At 38.6% G+C, this 23,527-nt stretch overlaps 1 protein-coding gene across 1 annotated transcript in view; it reads right to left on the bottom strand.

Moving 5' to 3' along the window:
• Positions 1–23,527, bottom strand: part of RBL2 (retinoblastoma-like 2 (p130)) — a 79,307-nt gene that overhangs the window by 38,871 nt on the left and 16,909 nt on the right. The window contains exons 4-9 of the mRNA XM_006863518.1: positions 22,290–22,354; positions 20,385–20,513; positions 18,482–18,642; positions 18,324–18,388; positions 15,103–15,289; positions 5,561–5,727 (exon numbers count right to left, since the gene is read on the bottom strand). Coding sequence (XP_006863580.1) covers positions 5,561–5,727; positions 15,103–15,289; positions 18,324–18,388; positions 18,482–18,642; positions 20,385–20,513; positions 22,290–22,354 — 774 coding nt within the window. The remainder of the gene's footprint in view (positions 1–5,560; positions 5,728–15,102; positions 15,290–18,323; positions 18,389–18,481; positions 18,643–20,384; positions 20,514–22,289; positions 22,355–23,527) is intronic.

The raw sequence follows: 23,527 nt of genomic DNA, 5'->3' as shown, positions 1-23,527 counted from the left end.
ACTATTTCTGATGAGAGGAGCTCCTAATGCCACTTTGAAGAAGTCTATGCCACCATCTCAAAGCACTGACATTCTCCCTGTCATTGCTAGAGAGCAGCCAGTTATTTTTACCAAAGCACTAGTCTCAGATCCTACCTGTTCCTTGCCCAAAAAAGTCTCCTAAGTCCTGTATGGCATCTTTCCATAATAATTCTTGTCTAGTTGTAGGATTTTTGCTTATGCTGAGATGGAATCATGTTGCTGTTCTGTGCCACCAAGTCCGTTTTGACTCATAGTGATCCTGTACACAACAGAATAAAACAACTGCCTGGTCCTGAGTCACCCACACAATTGTGGTTACATGTGGGATCACTGCTTCTGACTTCTATCTCACTAGAGGTCTTCTTTTTTTCCAACCTCCATTTTACACTGCATAATATCCTTCACCATGGACTGATCCCACCTGATAGCCTGTTTAAAGTATGAGAGATGAAGTCTCGTTATCCTGGCTTCCAAGGAACACTATGGTTGTACTTCTTCTGACAGATCTGTTTATTTTTATGGCAGTCCAAGGTATTTTTCACATTCTTCTCCAACACCATAGGTCAAATGCATCAATTCTTCTATGGTCTTTCTTATTCATTCCAACTTTCACATGCGTATGAGGCAACTGGGTCAGGCACACCTTAAAGTCATACTTTTGCACTTTGACATTTTAAATAGATCTTCTGCAGCAGATCTGCCTAATGCAATATGGCATTTGATTTCTTGACTGCTGCTTCATATTCCAAGCAAAATGAAGTCTTTGAAAACTTCAATTTTTTTTTTTTTGTTTATCATAAGGCTATTTATTGGTCCAGTTTTGAGGGGTTTTGTTTTGTTTACATTGAAGTACAATCCATAGTGAAGGCTGTGGTCTTTGATCTTCATCAGTATTTTAAGTCCTTTTCGCTTTTGGCAAGCAAAGTTGTATCATCTGCACATCACAGGTTGTTAATGAGTCTCCCTCCAATCCTGATGACACGTTCTTCTTTACACAAACCAGGTTCTCAGATTATGTGCTCAACATACAGATGGAATAAGTAGGCTGAAAGGATACAACCCTGGCACACACCTTTCCTGATTTTAAACATTCAGTATCCCTTTATTTTGTTGAAACAACTGCCTCTTGGTCTATGTACAAGCTCTTCATGAGCACAGTTAAATCTTCTGGGAAGTAAATATTTTCTGCTTGCAGTTAAGATTCACCTGACATCAGCAATAGTACCACTAGTTCTATGCTCTCTTCTGAATCCAGTTCAATTTCTGGCAGCTCCCTCTCAATGGGCTACTGTAATTGTTGTTTTTTTTAATTATCTTCAGCAAAATTTTACTTGCATATGATATTAATATTGCTTGGATCACCTCTCTTTGGAATAAGAACAAATGTGTATCTCTTCCAATCACCTGGTCACGTAGCTGCTGTATTCCAAATTTCTTGGCACAGATAAGTGAATACCTCCAGTGCTGCATCAGTCTATTGAAATATTTTAATTTGTATTCCATGAATTCCTGGAGCTTGTTTTCTACCAATACGTTCAGTGAAGCTTAGATATCTTCCTTATATGCTACCTCTTGAAACGGTTGAACATGGGCTGTTTCTTTTTGGTACAGTGCCTCTGCGTACTCCTTTATCTTCTTTTAATGCTTTCTACATCATTCAATATTTTGCCCATGAAGTCCTTCAATCTTTCAAGTCGAGGCTTAAACTTTTTCTTCAGTTATTTCATCTTGACGAATACTGAATCTTTGATTTTCCCAGGTCTTTGCACATTTCATTTTAATACTTTGTCTTCTGGAGCTGCCCTTAGAAAATTTCTGTTCAGATCTTTTATTTCCTCATATCTCTCATTTGTTTTAGCTTCTCTACTCTCAAGAGCAAGGAGCTCTGGTAGTGTAGTGGTTACGAATCGGGCTGCAAATCATAAGGTCAGCAGTTCAAAACTATCAGCTGTTCCACAGAAGAAAGATGACGCTTTCGAATATTTACAGCTTCGAATCCTGTACAGGGTTGCTATGAGTTGGAACTGACTCCATGGCATGTAACCACCACCACCATCATTCTAAAGAGCAAGTTTCAGAGTCTTTCTGACATCCATTTTGGTCTTATCTTTCTTTCCTGTCTTTTAAATGAGCTTTTGCTTTCTTCCTGTATGATATTCTTGATGTAATCTCACAACTCTTCTGGTCTTTGGTTATTAGTGTATAATACATCAAATATGTTCTTGAGATAGTCTCTAAATTCAGGTGGCATATATACAAGGTCATATTTTGGCTCTCATGGGCTTGTCTTAATTTTCTTCAGCTTCAGCCTGAACTTGCATATGAGCAATTGATGCAAGTTCTGTCCCTGACTTTGTCTGAGCTGATGATATTGATCTTCTCCATTGTCTTTTACCACAAGCATAGTCAATTTGATTCCTGTGTATTCCATCTATTGATGTCCAAGTGTATAATCACCTTTTGTTTTTTTAAATTGCAATGAGTAAGTTGTTGATCTTGCAAAATTCTATTATGCTATCTCTAGCATTTTTCAACTACTGATGCTTCTTCTGTGTTTCCAACGTTTGCATTCCAGTCACCAGTAATTATCAATGCATCTTGATTGTATGTCTGACTAATCTCACACTGAAGAAGATGGCAGAATCCTTCAATTTCATCACCACTAACTTATTGGGTGGTGCTTAAATTTGAGTAATAGCGGTAGTAACTGGTCTTCCTTGTGTTGGTTGGTTGGTTCTGTGCTATGGAATCGGTTCCAACTCATAGCGACCCTGTACAGGATTTCTGAGGCTGTAAATCTTTATAGGAGCAGAAAAGCCTCATCTTTCTTCTGTGGAAGAGCTGGTAGTTTCAAACTGCTGACCTTGAGGTTGACAGCCATACCTGGAACCACTACGCTACCAGAGCTCCTGGTCTTCCTCATAGGTGTATGGATATTATCCTACGAAAGGCAGACTGTATTTCAAGATAGATCTTGAAATGTTCTTTTTGATGATGACCACAGCGCTATTCCTCATCAATTTGATGTTCCTGGAATAGTAAACCATATGACTTGGTTTCGAAATGGCCAAGTAGCAAGGGAATATAGGGGGAACAACAATGCTAGAAAGGTATGCTAACCATGTGATGGTCAATTATTCAAGATCAAAAGGGGAACATTTACCTAAGGGCAAATTTGAGAAGGGATGGGAAAGAGGGTGAAATGGAAATAAGAACCACAGGAAGAAAGTGAGAAAACTGTTGTTACACGGAAGGGATTGCAATCGTTAAGATGAAACAAAGTGTATGACTTGCTGAATATAAAACTGATGACCTTCTCTTTAAACTTGCACTCAATTCACAATCCAAAGTTCAAAAAAGGCCAATACCAGTCTATTTTAGTTCAATAATGCCTAGTATATCGATCTTCACACGTTCCATTTCATTTTTGAGAACTTCCAATTGTCCTTGATTCATACTTTGTACATTCCAGGTTCCAATTATTAATGGAAGTTTGCAGCTGTTTCTCCTCATAGTGAGTTGTACCCCCTCAGCAAATGAAGGTCCTTCAAATCTATCAAGGGTAACCACCCCTCCCCGCCAGCCAGGCCCTTTGCTATCCTCAAAACCTTCTGAGCTTGGCTGCGTTGAATGTAACTGGCTTGTTCTAATTTTCTTCAGTTTCAATTGGAACTTGTATATGAGTAGTAGATGGTCTGTTCTGCAGTCGGCCCATTGTGACTGATGGTACTGAACTTCTCCATCATCTCTTTCTACAGATGTAGTCGGTTTGTTTCTTGTGTATTCTATTTGGTGAGGTCCAGGTGTATAGTTGCCTTTTATGTTGAAAAGGTATCTGCAATTAATAAGTCGTTGATCTTGCAAAATTCTATCATGTGATCTCCAGGAAATATCACCAAGGTCATATTTTCCAACTATGGCTCATTCTTTGTTTCTGACTTTACCTTCCTGTCACCAGTAATTATCAAGGTATACTGATTGTATGTTTGATCAATTTTAACTACAGGATTTGGTAAAAATCTTCAATTTCTTCATCTTTGGGATTAGTGATTGGTGCATAAATATGAGCAATCGCTGTGTTATCTGGTCTTCTTTGTAGGCATACAGATATTATCCTATCACTGACAATGCTGTGCTTCAGGGCAGCTCTTGGGATGTTCTTTTTGATGATGAATATGACGCCATTCCTCTGTCATTCCCAGCATAGTAAGATCATGTTGTTGTTGTTAAATGCCATCAGTCTGTTCCGACCCATAGTGACCCTATGAGTTACTAAACTTACTAAAATTCTATAGAGGGTTTCCAAGGAGCAGTTGGTTGAGTTCAAACAGTCGATCATGTGGTTCAAACCGACCTTGTGGCCCAATGTTTTATCCTACAGCACCACAGCAGGACTCCATATGACGGACCAGTCCATTTCAGTTCACCATTGCCTGGGATACTTATCTTGAAGTGTTACATTTCATTGCTGACAACTTCCAGTTTTCCCAGATTCATACATATTCCAATATTAATGGCTGTTTGCCATTGTTTTTTCTCATTTTGAGTCATGCCACATCTGCACATGGAGGTTCTGAAAGCTTGACTCCATCTACCCCCCAGTCACCTTCTGAGTGCCTTCCAAGATGAGGGGCTGCTCTGCTGCTGTTCACAGGCTTTCACTGGCCAAATGTTTATAAGTAGATTGCGAGGTCTTTCTTAGACTGTCTTAGTTTGGAAGTTTCACCAGTATATATATACCATGAGTAACACTGCTGGGTTTGAAATACCAAAGACACAGCTTCCATCATCACTGTAACACATAAGCCACCACAATCTGACAAACTGACAGACAAGTGACAGATATAGCTATGAGTGGGAAATTATTCATTATATGTGCACATGTAATTCTTGATACCATACCAACAGAAAGAGAAGGGGCTCCTGTAAGGTTCTATGTCATCAAATCAAACTTTTAGGGCTAGGAGGAGCCTTGAAGTAACTTTTCAAATCAAATATGCAAAAGTTAATGAGAGTCAGTCAATTGTGCTTTTCTACCACTCTTAGAAATATCAAAAGAACCAAAAAGCAGTATTTATACGTTCTTTGCAGATTAAGGATGATTTATAGAGCTGAGGAAAGTTACAGTGGCTTTGCTCTTGCTTTTTGAACATGTGGGACTCCCCTCTATCTTTTCAAATGGGGCCCACCCTTCAGAACTTTGCTTAGATCTAATCTTCATGAAGTCCTTTGATCTCTCCCTTTGCTGAAATCTTTTGAAGAGTTGATAATACACAGTTGAGTGCTTTATCCTATCGTGTCTACTGCTGTCAGTTGTCTCCCGTACTAGTTCAAGGAAACCAGAGGAGAGTTGATCTTCTTCCAGGCATGTATCTTATATTGCTATGTCTTCAGAGAAACAGAACTAAGCATGCAACTGATAAAAATTAATTTAAATTAAAATGAGCAAAATTAATGATTTCAGGCAATCATAGTTGAAAATGACAAAATTCTAAACAACAGAATCTTGAAAATTAACAAGAGGCTGGCTCAAACTAACCTTAGAATCTGTTCCAATTTCTCAGTTGGTGCATTTCTGAGACCTGTTAGCATGGTGTGCAGACGACTCAAGCTATGTGTCACTGTGGGAACTGGGGTCTCACAAGGGCTGTTCTCCTTAATGTACCTTACCCCGGTGAGTGGTGTGGAGATCCTAAATGTTTTAGACTAAAAAGAGAAAAAGGACATGGGGTGGGGAAGGCGGGTATTATTTTAGGTTAGAAATATTTTCAATTACCTCACAGATGGAAGATAGTCAGATTTGATCTTTACAATGTCTATACATTTTAGTGATTTAAACATCACTATTCTTGGAATTGAAGATGCTTGAAAGAACAATTTACACTTTAGACAACTAAACGATTATCTGCTAAAAGTGAAATCTTTAATATAAAGCTATCTCCCCATTATCCCTTACCAAAAATTAAAGCGCCAAGGCAAGGGAAAGAAAGCATTACATCGTTTAAAAACATTAAGACTATCACTCTCTTCTCTGAGAAGCAGAATCTCACAGCCCCCATCTGCCGATTTTTTGCAAATATTTACAAAACAAAGAAATTAATTCAATCAGGCCCAAATAAAAGACATGATTTAACAAAAGTTAACTAAACTCATAAAATCTGCTTCAGACAGAGGATAAAATAAACACATACCTAATGCACAGTAGCCATCACTTGTCCCATTGGCCATAACTTACCTTTAGTTACTAAAAGCTATGACATTTTTTTTTCCTCAAGTAGACAGCTCTTCAGAGACATAAGTTAAAGTTTACATTTTTAATATTTTCATGGAAAACATGTCTTGGCGTCAAAAGAATGTAACTATGGAACCGCAAGGTTAGAGGTTCAAACTCACCAGCCACTCCTCGGAAACACTATACAGGATCACTATTGCTCAGAACTGACTCGATGGCACTTAACAACAACAACATATATGCTAGAAGAATAGTTTTTCTAATTTTTCCAAAGAAGCCCTGAAAAGTTAATAAAGATACAAACAGTTGTCATCAGGTGGATTCCAACTCACATTGAGCTAGTGTGTGTCAGAGTAGAATAGTGTTCTAGAGAGCTTTTTTTATTTGTTGGAAGTAGATCACCAATTTTTACTTCCCAGGCTACTGTAGGTGAATTTATCAGCTGAACATGTTAATTGAACCACCTAAGAATTGATGCCTTTTCATTTTTCAATAAACTACATTTAAAAAATAAACATTAGTACATGACATGTACTAATTCTAGGGATAATTTTAAAAACCAGAAAATTTTTACCTGGTAACAGAATAAATTATTCAAGTTTCATGAGATAGTTATAAAAGCACAGAAATTCAATATATAGAAATAAATCTACATTTTTTTCTGTGACTTTTAAGCAGAAATAGAGTCAAGACCTCCATTTTGTTTTTTAAAAAATCATGGTATAATTTGGGTCAAGAAGATGATGATCTAAGATATTATCTGACAATAGTTCCCTGTCTTAGACAGCTTTTCTTGCAGCCAACTTCTTTAGCAAATGAACTGGTGTCCATATTGGGAGGGAGAAACAGTTTTTGCATCAATAGAAGCAGCAGCAGCAGCATATAACCTCATAACCACAGGTAGCAGTGGTTTCATAGAGGAAACTAGGGTAACAACCACAAACAGCTTTTTGTCCAGACTCTCAAGGTAGGCATGGAGCTTCTTGGTAACACTGTTATTAATTTAAACTCGTCCCGTGCATTCAGGTCAAGAGGAACCTGTCGTCATTACCTCTGGTATAAAAAACAGTTGACATTAAATAGATACTAGAACATTCCTTCTCCAAGTGAACGTTTAAATTTGTGAGTATCTCTGGGCTCTGTACACAGACCTCTTTTCTTCTCTATCAACTCACACCACTACATCATCTCTCTTCAATCCAAAGTTTTTATCCAGATCTTAATGACTTTTTTTTTTTTTTTTTTTTTTTTTTTTTTTTTTTTAGTTTTTATTGTGAATTGAGTGATAGTTTACATAGGGGAACATCAGTTTTATATTCATCATTTCATTGCAATGATAACAATCTCCTCTGTGCAACATCATTCAACAGTATTTGCTTCTATTCCCTCTGTTTCTCTTTTTTCTTGGTGGGGGGATGTACCCCCAGATTATTAAAACAACCAAAGGACACATTCGGCAAGCCCCCCTTCGGGCCACCAGCACACAGCCTTTCTCTTTCCGTGAGTCTAGAGTCCTCAGCTGCTCTCTCTCCATACCTTCATCTCTGTCTCCATCTCTGGTGTTACTGCTTCTCTGGATAGGGTCCCACATTCTGCTTGTGGTCTTCCCCCTTGATGGTCCTAGGGTCCTCTGTTCCTGGACTGTAAGATTAACTACTCCCTCCTTTTTGTTACAAAACTTCAACCTTTATAGTTGTGACAGTAGCAATTATTCTTGGTAACAATTACTCACTATTGAATCATAAGAATCTTATCCCCATCTCCTTTCACCACACCCAACTAGACAAGATGAAAATTATTCAGTGAGGATTCTACCTTCCCCCACACACTCTGAAACTAAACTCCCTCTTAAAATCTTGTAAGCCAGTCACTTCATGCCTTTATAGCCCCTCCCATTTTAGGTAGCCAATGTCTAAGTTTCTTGTCTCTATCAACCCTGTGTACAGAGGGGATAGGATTCATCTTGAATGTGAAGACTCCTTAGCTCTCAGTTGGTGTTTTGAGCTACTACATCCAAAAGTGTATGTCAAGTTCATCAAATTGTAGCAATTTACACTTGTTTCCTTTTCGGGTATTCTTGTGTATCAACTCTCACTTCACATCAGCTGGACACTTACTTCGTTCTCAGCTCTAACCCTCCGTGGCTATCTCCCTGTCCATGGGCTCAGGAGTTCACAGGTCTCATCACACTTTGGACCACCACCAGATATTCCTCTTCTCTCTCTCATCTCCATGTTGACAGGTATATCTTGATGACTCTTGATTATATATACCCATCCCTAACCTCTGCTGTGAATTCCTGCCTAGCATATCTAAACTGGAGTCCTGGTATGGCACAGTTACATAAGCAATGGAACACAAGGTCGGTTTGAACCTCAAGATCCATGGTTCAAACTCACCAGCTGCTCCTGGGAATCTCTATACAGGGTCACGTGACTTGGAGCTGACTTGAGGACACTTAACAACAACACAGCTAAATTATATACTCAACTTCTCTACTTGGATTCCTAAAACACCTAAAACTTAACATGTACAATCCCTATAACACCCCTCTCAAGAAACAGCAATAGCAAATACTCAAGAGAATACTAGTTCTGCCAAGCACCAGTTACAGACCTCATGAAGCTCATATTCTCATCTATGATGGATCAACTATCAACACTCATGGAAGCAGCAGTCAAAAAATCAAAGGACGTATTGCATTAGGCAAATCTGCTGCACAAGTCCTTTTTAAAGTGCTGAAGAGCAAAGATGTCAGCTTGAGGACTACGGTGCACCTGACCCAAGCCATGGTATTTTCAATAGCCTCATATGCATGTGAAAGATGGACAGTGAATAAGGAAGACAACAGAAGATTCGATGCTTTTGAGTTATGGTGTTGGAGGAGAATATTGAAAGTGCCATGGATTGCCAAAAGAACCAACAGATTTGTGTTGGAAGAAATGTAGCCAAAGTGCTCCTTGGAGGCCAGGATAGCCAAACTTCGTCTCTCATACTTCGGACATATTGTCAGGAGGGACCAGTCGCTGGAGATGGATATCATGTTTGGTAAGGTGGAGGAGGGTCAGAGAAAAAGAGGAAGACCCCCAGCGAGATGGATTGGCAAAGTGGCAGCATCAATTGAGCTTGGATTGGCTCAAGCGTGACTACAATTGTGAAGTTGGCTCAGGACTGGACAGTGCTTCGTTCTGTCGTGCATAGGGTCACTATGAGTCGGTACTGACTCAATGGCACCTAACAACAACAACAAGGAAACTAACAATAAATACCTCTCTCAACTTATCTACCTACCTACTACTTACTGTGGTTATTTCTAGCTGTCAACACCTACAGAACAAAAGCAGGGTAAGAGGAAAGGAAGTCCTGCGAATTGGTGAAGATACCAGTAGTTATTATTTTATACAGTAGTCAGGTTACTGAAGTCCTAGTGTGACACTGTAAGAAAAGCACTTACAGCGGTTCAAACCCACCAGCTGCTCCTTGGGAAACCTATATAGACCTGGCTGATAGGTCAGATGAACATTTTGAAGAAACACACCCTGGGCAGAAAAATCTCAAGGTTTTGAATCAGGGTTATGCTTGGCATATCTGAAGTGAAAAAAGGTCTGTGTGGCACCAGTGGAAACAGTACAAAAGACAACGGTCAGAGATGAATTCAGAGAGATGGCAGAGTAAGATCACTTATAACTTTACAAGCATTTGTAAGGACTTTAGCTTTTATACCACTCACCCAACTGGAGCTATCATTGTTTTCTCTCTTTCTCACACCTTAGATCAAAATCATGAGTAAACCTTGCAGACACTGTCTCCAAAATACATCCCCAATACAATTATTTCTCTGGCCCAAGTCATTTGAACTTAATAACCAGAATCATTGCAAAAGCTTAATTTTCCCCTGTCTTTTACAATACCATTAAAAACTGAGGTCAGAGCATGTCATTCACTCTTCCCATTAAGAGCTTGTTAATGGCTTCCTATCTCAGTCATATAAATGAAGACAAGCTTGAAGTTGTCAAAGACTTCATTTTGCTCGCATCGGCCATCAACACTCATGGAAGCAGTCATCAAGAAATCAAACAACATATTGCATTAGGCAAATCTGCTGTACAAGACGTCTTTAAAGTGTGCAAAAGCAAAGATGTCAGTTTGAGGAGCAAGGTGTGCCGGACCCAAGCCATGGTATTTTCAATAGCCTTGTTTGCATGTGAAAGTAAGACAGTAAATAAGGAATACCATAGAAGAATTGATTCATTTGAGTTATGGTGTTGGAGGAGAACACTGACAGTACTGTGGCTCACAAAACAACAAACAAATCTGTGTTGGAAGAAGTACAGCCAGAGTATTCCTAGGAAGTCAGGATGCCCAGACTTCATCTTTCATATGTCAGACACATTGTCAGGAGGGACCAGTCCCTGGAGAAGGATATGATGTTTGGTAAAATGGAGATCTGGAAAAAGAGGAAGACCCACAATGATATGGATTGGCACAGTGGCAGCAGCAATGGGCTCAAAAGCAGCAATGATAGTGAGGTTGGCGCAGGACTGGGTAGTGTTTCGTTTTGTTGGCACTGACCTGATGGCACCTAACAACATCAATTTTACTCGTAGCAAAAGCAAAGTCCTTTCAGGAGCCACTGAGCCTGGATGAACCTTGCAAGTTATTATGCAAGTTATTAATGTCTTTATGTTAATGGAAGAGGACTGAAAAGGAGGGTGAGAATCCTGTACACAAGTTAAAGAAGGTGATCAAGGACTAAATTGTACATGGAAACATTGTTTCACTGGCGTATGTTCTGCTGCGTATATTTTCAACAACAAAAAATAAAATTAAAACCAAAAGTCCCTACAATAGCTTCCCAAACCCATGATTCACCTGTCCTTCTTGCCACCCCCCACATTCCTACCATTCTTCCACTCACATACACCACCCCTAACCACCACACTGACTTTCTCACTGTTTTTTCAACAAGTCACTCAAGTTCCTAAATCATGGCTTTGCATTTGATATCCTTTCTTGGTGTCAAATGGATTTCCCTAGATATTCACATGCTTGTCCTTATTTATTTGTTGTTGCTGCTGTTAAGTACCATGGTGTTGTTTCCAACTCATAGTGACCCTATATAGGGTTTTCAAAGGTTTGAACTGCCAGCCTTGTGGTTTGCAGTCCAGTAATTATTCAACAGCCTTATTCCTTTAGTCTCTGCTAACATTACCTCCTCAGAGACACATTGCCCAACCATTTTATTCCTGTCCTTCTCTACTGTCTACTACTACTCTATTTCACTTTTCTTCATAGCACTGTCATCATCTGATACAATGACTTACTCATTTGGTTATGTACTGTCTATGTCCCCTATACGTTGCTGCTGTTGTTGTTATGCACCGTGGAGTCAGTTCCAACCCATAGTGACCCTGTACAGGGTTTCTGAGGCTGTAAATCTTTACGGGAGCAGAAAGCCTCATCTTTCTCCCGCAGAACACCTGGTAGTATCGAACTGTTGACCTTGCGGTTCGCAGGCCGATTCGCTACCACTACAGGTTCCAACTTATAGCAACCCAGTCCTGTGCAATCCTCACAACTGTTGTTATGTTTGTTACCACCAAGTCAATCCATCTCATTGGAGGGGTTTCCTCTTTTTCAATGATCCTCTACTTTTCCAAGTATAATGTACTTCTCCAGGGACTGGTCCCTCCTGACATGTCCAAAGTATGAGAAACAAAGTCTCACCATTCTCAATTCTAAGGAACATTCTATTTCTTCTAACACAGGCCTTACTGGTCGCTGCACCTCTTCCAATACAGATTTGTTTATCTGGCAGTCCAATATTTCTTCACCAACACCAAACTCAAATATACCCATTCTTCTATGGCCTACCTTATTCATTGTCCAACTTTCACATGTATATGAGGCTACTGAAAATACCATGGTTTGGGTCAGGCACATCTTAGTGCTCAAGCTGACATCTTTCCTCTTGAACACTTTAAAGAGGTCTTGTGCAGCAGATTTCCCTAACACAATACATAGTTTAATTTCATGACTGCTGCTTCCATGAGTGTTGATTGTAGATCGAGCAAAATGAAGTCTCTGACAACTTCAATCTTTTCTCCATTTATCATGATGTTATTGATACACTTGTAAAGAATTTAGCTTTTGATCTTCATCATTAAGTATTTCAAGTCCTCTTTGCATTCAGCAAGCAAGGTTCTGTCATCTGCATAGGGCAGGTTGTTTGAGTTTTCCTCCAATCTTGATGCCATATTCTTCTTCATATAATCCAGCTTCAGGTGATAAAACCCTGGCATATACTTATCCTAATTTTAATACATTCATTATCAACTTGTTCTGTTCAAACAACTACTTCTTAGTCTTCGAACAAGTTGCATGAGCACAACTAAATGTTCTGAAATGCCCATTCTTCATAATGTTATCCATAGTTTGTTATGATCTACACAGTCGAATACATTTCCATAGTCAAAAAAGCACACATAAACATCTTTTTGGCATGCTCTGCTTTCAGCAATGACATCACTAGTTCCACATCCTCTTCAGAACCCAGCTTGAATTGCTGGCAACTCCATTTCAACATATTGCTGCAATCCTTTTTTAATTATCTCCAGCAAAATTTTACTTGCATGATATTATTTGATGATTTCTACTTTATGATGAGTTACCTTTCTTTGGAACTGATACAAATATGGATCTTTTCCAATCAGGTGGCCAGGTAGCTGTCTTCCAAATTTCTTGGCATAGATGAGCGAGTGCCTTCAGCATTACATCAGTTTGTTGAAATATTTTGATCTGTATCCTGTCAATTCCTGGAGCCTTGTTTTTCACTAATGCTATCAGTGCAGCATGGACCTCTATATTTCTCAATCTTATTGGTTTTTGATCATATGTTGTTGTTGTTAAGTGCCATCTATGCACAACAGAACCTGGTCTGAATCTTTGAGAAATGTGTCAGAAGTTGCATATATTCTATGCACACCACACAACAGGAGGGCAACTATTATAGTCTCCATGATCCTAAGTGTTTGCTTGAAATAATACCATCCAGTCCTGAAACTATATGTAACAATTCAGTTTCCTGGATAAAGGTAACAATTTAGGTTAATCACTGAATTTTCTAAATTCCTTGTAAGGTTACATGCTGTCAAATTGGTTTTGACTCATAGTGACCTTAAGCACAACAAAGTGAAGCACTGCCCAGACCTGTGCCAACCTCACAATCATTGTTACACTTGAGCCCACTGCTGCTGCCATTATGCCAATCCATCATGTTGAAAGACTCCCTCTTTTTCAACGACCTTCCACTTTACCAACCAGGACATCCTCCCCTCCAGGGATTGGTCCCTCCTGATAATATGTCCGAAGTATTAAAGACCAAGTGTGGCCATCTTAGCTTATAAGGCGCATTCTGGCTGTACTTCCTCCAACATACATTTGTTTGTTCCTCAGGCAGTCCTTGATACTTTTAATATTCTTCTCCAACACTTTAACTCAAATGTATCAATTTTCCTACAGTCTGCTTACTTCACTGTTCAACTTTCACATGCATATGAGGCTACTGAAAATACCAAGGATTGGGTCAGGTGAGCTTTAACTGCATATTAAATTTTTGTTCTTGAACACATTAAATAGGTCTTATGCAGATTTGCTTAATGCAATACATCATCTGATTTCTTGACTGCTGCTTGTATGAGTGTTGATGGGTGATCCAAGCAAAATGAAGTCTTTGACAACTTCAATCTTTTCTCCATTAATCATGTTATTCATTGGTCCAGTGGTAAGGATTTTTGTTTTCTTTACATTGAGGTGCAACCTACACTGAAAACTGTGGTTTTTGATCAGTAAATATTTTAAGTCCTCTTTGTTTCAGCAAGCAAGGTTGTATCATCTGCATACAGCAGGTTGTTAATGAGTTTTCCTCCAATCCTGATGCCACATTCTTCTTCATATAATCCAGTTTCTTGAATTATTTGCTCAGCATACAGATTGAGTATGGTAAAAGAATACAAATCCAGTCAAAGCTTTACTGATTTTAGTGTTCCCTTGTACTATGCTAATGAAGGCCTCTTGGTCTATGTACAGGTTCCTCATGAGCACAACGAAATGTTCCGGAATGCTCATTTTCTATAGGGTTGTCTATGACTTGCCATGATCCACACAGTTGAAAGCTTTTGCAAATAAAGCACAGGTAAACATCTTTCTAGCATTCTCTGCTTTCAGCCAAGATCCATATGCCAACAGCAATGATATTTCTTATTCCATGATCTCATTTGAATTTGGCTTGAACCTCTGGCAATTGCCTGTGAATACAATGTTGCAGCCATTTTTTAAAATTATCTTTAGCAGAATTTTACTTGTGGCCAGGTAACTGTCTTCCAAATTTCTTGGAATAGATGAGAAATGCCTCCAGTGTTGTATCAGTTTGTTAAAGATTTCAATTTGTAGTCCACCAATTCTCAGAATCTTGTTCTTTGCCAATGCCTTCAGTGCACCTTGGACTTCTTCCTTCAGTACCATTGGCCCTTGATCATATGCTCCCTCTCGAAAATTCCTATTATGTTCTTTACATTAATGGCCCATCTTTTCAAAATCAATGCATGATACATTCATTCATAGAAATTAAACTTATTTTTCTCAGACCTAACCTAAGACTTTAAAAACTGATAATAACAAAAATTCAATGAAAAAATAAAGACAACTTTTCCATTAAATACAATGTGAAGGATTTTTTTTTTCCTTCATATAAGCAGCAAGTAAAACACACAAAACAAAAATTACAAAAATAAAATTGAACCTCTAGCTTGTCTCTTCCTTTATTTCCATTCTGGAATGGCTTAACTCACCTTGTCAAAGTGTTGCTGCAAACTGTTTTTCACCTGCACCCTTTCAGCAGTCTCTGTTCCTGAGCCAGTATTCAGACACCTTGAGAGAGTCCCAATTTCCTCCTCAGCATCCTCTCCAAGAAATATCCGTTCATCTAAATTTCCAACAGATAACACATACTCTTCATAGGCCTTACTGATGGCTTTACTATAGGGAAAACATACAGACAAGAAGCACACTCATAAAACTGTCATTTTAGTTCATGTCTTAAACTGTTTAATTATTTCATTCTTTTACTATAATTTCTATGTCATTTATGAGAAAGTTAAATTATAGTGAGATCTCTGTTCTTTAAGAGTATAAAATAGAAGCTTACAACACCATGTTCTACCATAAGGTAGTATACTGTGCTGACAGCGTTTCAGGATAGGCGTCCTGTACCAAGCTGTATAATTTCAAAAGAATTTATTTTAAAAAACAAACAAACCACAAACCTATCATCCAGATGCTTTAAAAGAAAATTTAAAGTACTCTGGTAGCATAGTGGTTATGAGTCGGGCTACTAATCTCACGGTCAGCAGTTCAAAACTACCAGCAATTCCACAGGAGAAAGATGAGGCTTTCTGCTCCCATAAGAATTTACATTCTCAGAAACCCTACACAGAGTCACTATGAGTCGGAACCAATTCCATGGCACATAACCACCACCACCACCACTGTAAACACTAGACTTCTGGTGTGGTGCTCTGGATCACAGCTGGACTGTGAACCATAAGGCAGCAGATCAAACCTCCCAGTTGCTCCTCAGAAACCCTATACAGGGCTGCTATAAGTTGGAACTGACTTGACAGCATCTAACAAGGACAGTAAACACTGTAACATATACAATTTTGCAACACCAGTAATAAGAGTATTGTGAGTGAATACATAACTAGATATGTATGCTAAATAAACATGGGAGATTTTATGGGATTGCACACACATGCATATATGGGTAGGGGTATGGATTTTTCTACATATATATTTGTATGTGCAGCATGTTTACTGATATATAGAATAGAGCACATATGGGGCATAGCTATGGAAACTTCTTAGACATAATGAAGCACCTCATGGAACTGAGCTACTGGACTTGAAGGCTAAAGACCATGGTCTCTGGGGACATCTAGAACAACCAGTGTAACAATATATAGACAATGTTCTATATTCTAGCTTGGAAAGTAGACTCTGAGTTTTTAAAAGCTTGAAAATGATCATCTAAGGTACAACTCTTGGTCTCTTCTAGCCCAGAGCATAGGAGAATAAAGAAAACCAAGGACTCATGGACACAATGAATCCAAAGTGCTAATGGTCCAAATGAACCACAGCCTCCTCTAGCCTCAGAGCAGAAGTACTAGATGATGCATACAGTAAAGTGAATTATGTAATATGGCTCTTCTATTCATAGTATTTGTAACTGCCTCCAAACAGTTAATCCATGAGTGAGATCATGCAGATTGGGTGTATTTCTTTTTTTCTAGATGGATTTCCAGAAGAGAAGATGGGAGAAGATGCTGATAGGATTCAGTTGTGAGTGATTGTTAACAGAATTAACTGGGATTGTAAAAACCCAGAATTCCAGTGTGGAGTTGATCAATTCTGCCATTCTGCTGGGTACAAAATGAACCATTTAAGCAATGGAAGAGGGTGGATCTCACTACCATCAAAAAAAGAGAGCCAGGAGTGGAGTATGTCCTTTGAACCCCAAAATCCAGGGACAGAAAGCTGTGATGCCAGAGAAGTGGCAGAGGAATAGCAGCAAAAGACCCAGGACTGAGAGCATGCAACAGAATGGTGGGCTTCTCAATGCACAGAGCAAGTAAAGCTGAGTGCCTTAGGACAGGAGACACACTTGTAGAGTGGGGTACCTCCAGGCACTTAATTGGGGGGAGCTAGGTTTGCTGATCCACAGAGCTAGAGCTGAGTTCCTTCAGGCTGAGGCCCATGGCATACCCTTAAGCATTTTTGGCAGCTTTAAAAGAGCTTTGTAACACTTCCCAAGCAGAGGAAAGGCCAGGCGAAGGGACCTTGGACATGACTGTGACAGAGACTATCCTGACCAAAGAACTGAATCCTGAACATTTCTAATCCTGAATTTCAACCTGCTGATTTCCATAGTGAATGAGTGTTGTCTGTGAGGTCTGTGTGGCCACTGAAATGAATTATAGACTCCAGCTGAGAAGCAGACACTGCTGCAGGATGAAGGCGGGTGTCAGAGTTGATAAGATTGAAGGGTGGAGTCATGTCTGACCCTGCCTCATAGGAATCAACCTTGGCTGATGTGAAGTTTGATTCTCCTCTTTCCTTTGTGAAGTTAGAGGAGGTCAGATGTCACCTCCATGCCACATTCTTACAGTGCCCAGCTACCACTACTGACCACTCTGACAAGGACCACAGTAGAAAACCCCCCAGTTAGAATAGGTGAAAAACATCAAACAAAACGCCAATTCATAAACTGTAAACCCAAACTTACTGGTCTGACAGAGGCTGGAGGAACCCGGGACTACTGCCCTAACTTACCCTTCTAATGTGAAACTGTAGCCACTCCTAGAAGCCACCTTCCAACCAAATAATATACTGGCCTATGACTTCTGGTGTGGCACTGTGGATTAGCACTGGGCTGTAAACCACAAAGTCGGCAGTTCAAACCCACCAGCTGCTCCTCAGAAACTCTATGCAGGGTCGGTATGAGTTGGAACCAACTCGACGGCACTTAACAACAACAAAATAAATTTTAAAAAACAACACCCATCAGCAATGTGCTCATAAGAAAATCAACTACATGAGAATAAAAGGACAACATTTGCCCCAAAGCAAAGATAAAGATGGAAGGAGGGACAGGGAAAGCAGATGACTGCAAACAGGGAATCCAGAGAGGAAATGGGGGGTGGGGGGGTTGGAATGACACACTGCAGAGATTGCAACCAATAATGTCACAGAACAATTTGTGTATGAATTATTGAATGGAAAGTAATTTCACCTAAAACACAACAAAATGTTCAAAAAACAGTCACATGAGTTTCAATATATTAAAAAATATGTTTGTAGCACAGGTAGATAGAATTTTTATTGCTCCCCTATACTTTTCCACAAATCATATTCTAAATTTCCAGAGTACAAACAGTAAAAACAGTAAGTTCTCTTGGTTTGTTAAGAACATAATTTAAAATAATTAAAACCACTTCATAACAAAACTACTCACAAACTTTCTCCAAAGTTTCCAGGCTCTAAAAACCCAGTAAGATTTTCTTCTTTTCCCTTAAGGAGCTATAATAAAAGAAAAGATACTTAAGCCATCATGGGAAATTAAATTTTCCTCACAGAAAGTATTTTTACATTATTTCTTTGCTGCTTACAAACCTTTTTTTCATAAAGTTTCCTAATGTAGGGTTTCCAGAAATGCTCTTTTATTCCCTTTGCTTCCAATACTAGGCCATCATGTAAGGAACACAGTTTCTCAATGACACAAGGTGGGTCTGAAGAAAGTTTAGAATCCTTACCATGAAAATCTTCACAGAAGCCTATGATGTACATAGAATTTTAAAAAATAGGAATTAGTATTCATTAAACCAAACTATTAGTAATACAAAACATAAATAATAGTCTAACCAGTACATAGCATATATAGCATATCAAATATAGGATTTTTATTTATAGCCAACCAATTTCTTGACTATTTAAACATACTTTAAAAAACAGCAAATAAAGGTAAAGTGTCCCATTACTCAAATATTTCAGTTATTCAATTATATATCTAGGAAAACTTAAGAGAGAAAATGCTTACATTTTTGCATATAAGCCTGACATACGAATTGCAAAAAAAAAAAATTATTATTTAAATATTTCACACACTCATTTAATTATACTAGATGTACTGATCATAATAATCTGTAGTTTCTTCTTGCACTAAACTCAAGATAGAAAACAAATGAAAGAAAGAAAAAGAGAAGAAAAGCAGCTATCCTGAACATAAAAGAGGAGGATATAGAAGGGAATGAAAGAAAGGACAGAAAATCATATATGGAGGATTCAATTCACTAAACCAGCAGCAAGTGAAGTAACTGACTCTACTCATTTTTAAATCTACTATGACAGTCAGACGGGCTCAATTCTAATTAGAATTCCCCTAAAACTCGCAACCACCTAGAAATATGCCATGGTTATTATTCAAATAGCAGCAGCATTAAATAAGTAGCCTTATTAAATAAATAAAGATTTCTTAATACTTGTTCTGTAAATCACACTCTGGGCACTTACTGAATATCACTCATAGGTATTACACATTTTACAACCTTCTAAATGCATTGCCAAAATAAGTATCATTTCTATCCATCTGTTAGTTTAGGATATGAAAACTCATTTTGCTTATTTTGAAAACATAACTATTCCTCTTCTGTAGCAGAAGTTTGAGATGAAAATTCCTTCAATATGTCATTTTTGATCTCTCACTGTGTCCAGCTGCAGGCTTGATAATGTAGAAAAACGCTTTCACTTTTAACATCAATATCTTTGTTTTTCTATTTTTCTTAATGCCTTCTCCTTATTGAATACATATTTCAGAAACTTCTAAAAACTGTCATCAAAGACTTTAAATTTTATACTTGCAATTGCTTTTATAAAAAAGATTTTTATAGAGCACTTAACTCCTAGCTATGCCATATTTTCACACAAATAACAAACCCATTATAGCTTTTTTGCCAGCTCCCTTCCCCCCGCTTCATCTCCACTTCTGTCAGCGTGCTATATGTACATGGTGGTGGTGGTAGTGTGCCGTGGAGTAGGTTCTGATTCATAGCGAACCTATCTATACAGGATTCCAAGGCTGTAAATCTATACAGGTGCAGAAGCCTCATCTTTCTCCCATAGAGAAAGTTTGGAACTGCTGACCTTGAGGTTAACCAACTCATAACCGCTACACCGCCAGAGCTCCTTTATGTGGGCATATTATTTCTGGGGAAAATACTATAAGTAGTCCTGGCGTGATACTGAGGGCTAATGTGTCAGACTGCAAAGTCATTTGAACCGCAAGGTCGGTGGTTCAAGCTCACCAGCTGCTCCTTGGAAACCCCATACAGGGTCACTATGGTTCCGAATCGACTCGATGGCACGTAACACTACCACCACCATGGGTAATTATGATGATGGCAGTGTTTCAAAACACTATTTCTCTGATGCTATGAAACCTGTACTATGTATACAACTCTCAAGAAAAAACAAATGTAGAGATGTATGTTGTCCAATCATCTTTGATTTACTAACTTACCTTTAAAATTAGGGTTCACAAGTTCTTTACGACTGGAACACAGAAGAGCATTTCCATAAACTAAGTCCAAAGCACACAGGAGAAGATGGTAAGAATTGACCAAGTCATCACTAATCATGGGGAAATTGCCTGCAGAATCAGAAACACTTTTATAGTTAAATTTGCATCAACTTTATAATACTTCAAAATAATTCCCTCTTTTAATTAGGACATTATACAACGTTATACAAAGTTAACTCAAAAAATAAAAGACATATATTTCACTGACTGCAGACAATGGTTAGGTTAAATAAGAAGGAGAGAAAATAAATCAAATCTAACTGTACTTGTTTAAATATATTTATCTGAACGAGATGCAATGCATAAAGTAACTTGTACTACTCTGAGGATGATCAGTCTTGGACTTTATGAAAGCCAGTCTCACTTAACCCAGGAAGACATGCCTTACAAAATAATAACAATAATAAATAAATAAATAAAATAAAAATTAAGCAAGCATATGACAGTAAGTCAAAAATACTGTTATATAACCAAATAAACCTTTATTATGCTCCATTTAAGGTCTGGCGCTGTCAGTTAATGCAATGGACTGCAAAGTCAGTTTGAATCACAAGGTCAGCGGTTCAGGCTCACCAGCTGTTCCTTGGAAACCCTATACAGGGTTGCTATGGGTCGGAATCGACTCAATGACACTTAACAACAACAAGTCTATATACTTCTTAAGGTGGTGTTTCCATCACTCTAATCCTTCCTCAGAGGTCCTGGTGTGGCACTGTATGATAATGCACTAGACCCCAGGGTTGGTTTGAACCACAAGGTTGGCAACCCTAGCCAAGGTCGCTATGAGTTGGAATCGACTCCAAGGCACTTAACAACACCACTTCCTGAGGGACTTCTGCACGCTTTACAATTGATATCATGGCAAAACAGCAGTGTTGGCATCCTCAAGGGACTCAAATCATGTTCCTCTAGGGTAGATGAGGGTAAAGTGTCCCAATAAAATTCTTATAGGACAAGTTTTGCTCAAAGAATGAGAAGGTGTATTACTCTGATGGGAAAAAATTCTTGGCGTAACTGTATTTCTCACCAATGCAGATTTTTTTCCAATTTTCTTAAACTTCATAATAAGCTCCCATGATTATCCTGTGTCCTTCAGGAAAATCTGTCAAGATTAGCCCTTTAGAATTCCAAAAAACAGTCACCATAACCTTCTAAGCTGACCTCTCTTTCTTGAACAGAGCCTCTCGGAAGCCAGTTTAGTAACTTTTTTCTGAAGGCACCCTAACGAGACTAAGACGAATGAATTATTGAGAGAACCTGTTGGCAGTCATCCACTAATCACAGAAATATATTTAAATATGTTTTCTTGGGAATAAATGTGTGCATTTATTTATGTACTAGAGCCATAGCGGTGGTAGTGGTTGTGTGCCGTTGAGTTGGTTCCGACTCATAGTGGCTCTGTATAGGGTCTCAGAGACTGTAAATCTTTACAGAAGCAGAAAGCTTCATCTTTCTCCCTCAGAGCTGCTGCAGTTACCAGCCTAACTTGTAATCCATTAAACCACCAAAACTCCTTGGAATCCTCGTGGTTGTTAAGTGCTGTCGAGTGGTTTCCAACCCATAGCGACCCTGTATAGGTTTTCCAAGGAGCAGCTGGTGAGCTTGTAGCACCAACTTTTTGGTTCAAACGACTTTGGAGTCCAGTGCATTAACCCACAGAACCACACCAGGACTCCAGTAGCAACACACAATTAAAATAATAATAATAAAGAATCTGGGTTTAAAACTCTTGAGAACCTTTTCAGTGAAAGCATTTTCTAACTACATTTTATGGGTTGACAAAGTTAATACCAAACCATTTACATACTCTGATTATTATCTGAATAAATATTACTATTTTCTTACCTTTTGCATATATAAAAAGCACCCAACAAAATTGGAAAACTTCAGACACAGTACAAGGTTGTCTCCTTAGGGAGAGGAAAAAAGTTATGAGACAACAGAAAAATTAGAAAAATACATCCTAAATGATTATAAATTAATGAGAAACAAAATCCACAATTAGTGGGAGATACACTAGATTTAGCTTCACATTTAAATGTACAGTAAGATCTGACCCAGCCAAATCTTTAGGAAATAGCTGAGAATCAAAAAAACCTCATTTTAGAAAGAAGAAAATCTAGAGAATTTTAAATGCTTTTCAAAGTAAAAATCAGGTGAAACAACTGAGTACCAAGAGTTGTGCTGACGACATCTGCAAGGTTAATGTCACTCTGAGTTCCAAGTGTGCTACCGTTCTTATCTCACTCCCAGCTGATACACTGTAACTCTCCCTCCCAAAGATGTCACAGACCATCTCAAGACACAAATAACCGTTTTTACACAAACTCTAGTTACTAAAAAAGCCCACTATATTTTGCTGAGTTGTCTGCTAATGGGCATTTCAGACCTAATTTAAGATTGACTTTTCTATGAAAACACCTGGACCTCACCTCACCAGATGGAATACACAGGAATCAAACTGACTAAATGTGAGGGAAGAAGCAATGAAGAAGCTCAGTGTCATCGGCCAAAACAAAGCCAGGGAGAGACTGTGGAACAAACCATCAATTGCTCACATACAAAATCAAGTGAAGCTGAAGTAGAGTAAAATAAGTCCATGAGAGTCAAAATATCTCTCTTAATATATCCCACCTGAATTTAGAGAGCATCTCAAGAACAGATTTGATGTATTAGACATTAATGACCAGAGACGAGATGAGTTGTGGACGTTATCAAGAACATTTTACAGGAATAAAGCCAAAAGGTCATTTAAAAGACAAGAAAGAAAGAAAAGACCAAAATAGATGTCAGAAGAGACACTGAAACTTGCTCTTGAGTGTAAAGAAGCTAAAGCATATGAAAGACATGAGGAAGTAAAAAAGCTGAACATAAAATCTGAAAGGGTAGTTAGAGAACAAACAAGATGGTGGATTGGGTAGAAGTGCAGTAAAGGAGCTCCAACAACAACAACACAGAATACCCGACCAAGCAGGCTCAGGGGCTGGTCCCAGAACTCTGAACCACATATAAAGGAATACTTAGAAGGTTGGAAGGCTCACAGCTGGGGGAATTTGTGGCAGAAGCAAGAAATCTATTGCTTT

The sequence above is a fragment of the Chrysochloris asiatica genome, unplaced genomic scaffold (assembly GCF_000296735.1).
Source record: "Chrysochloris asiatica unplaced genomic scaffold, ChrAsi1.0 scaffold00055, whole genome shotgun sequence".
NCBI classification, from domain to species: Eukaryota; Metazoa; Chordata; class Mammalia; order Afrosoricida; family Chrysochloridae; genus Chrysochloris; species Chrysochloris asiatica.
This window is presented reverse-complemented; position numbering and strand designations above follow the sequence as displayed.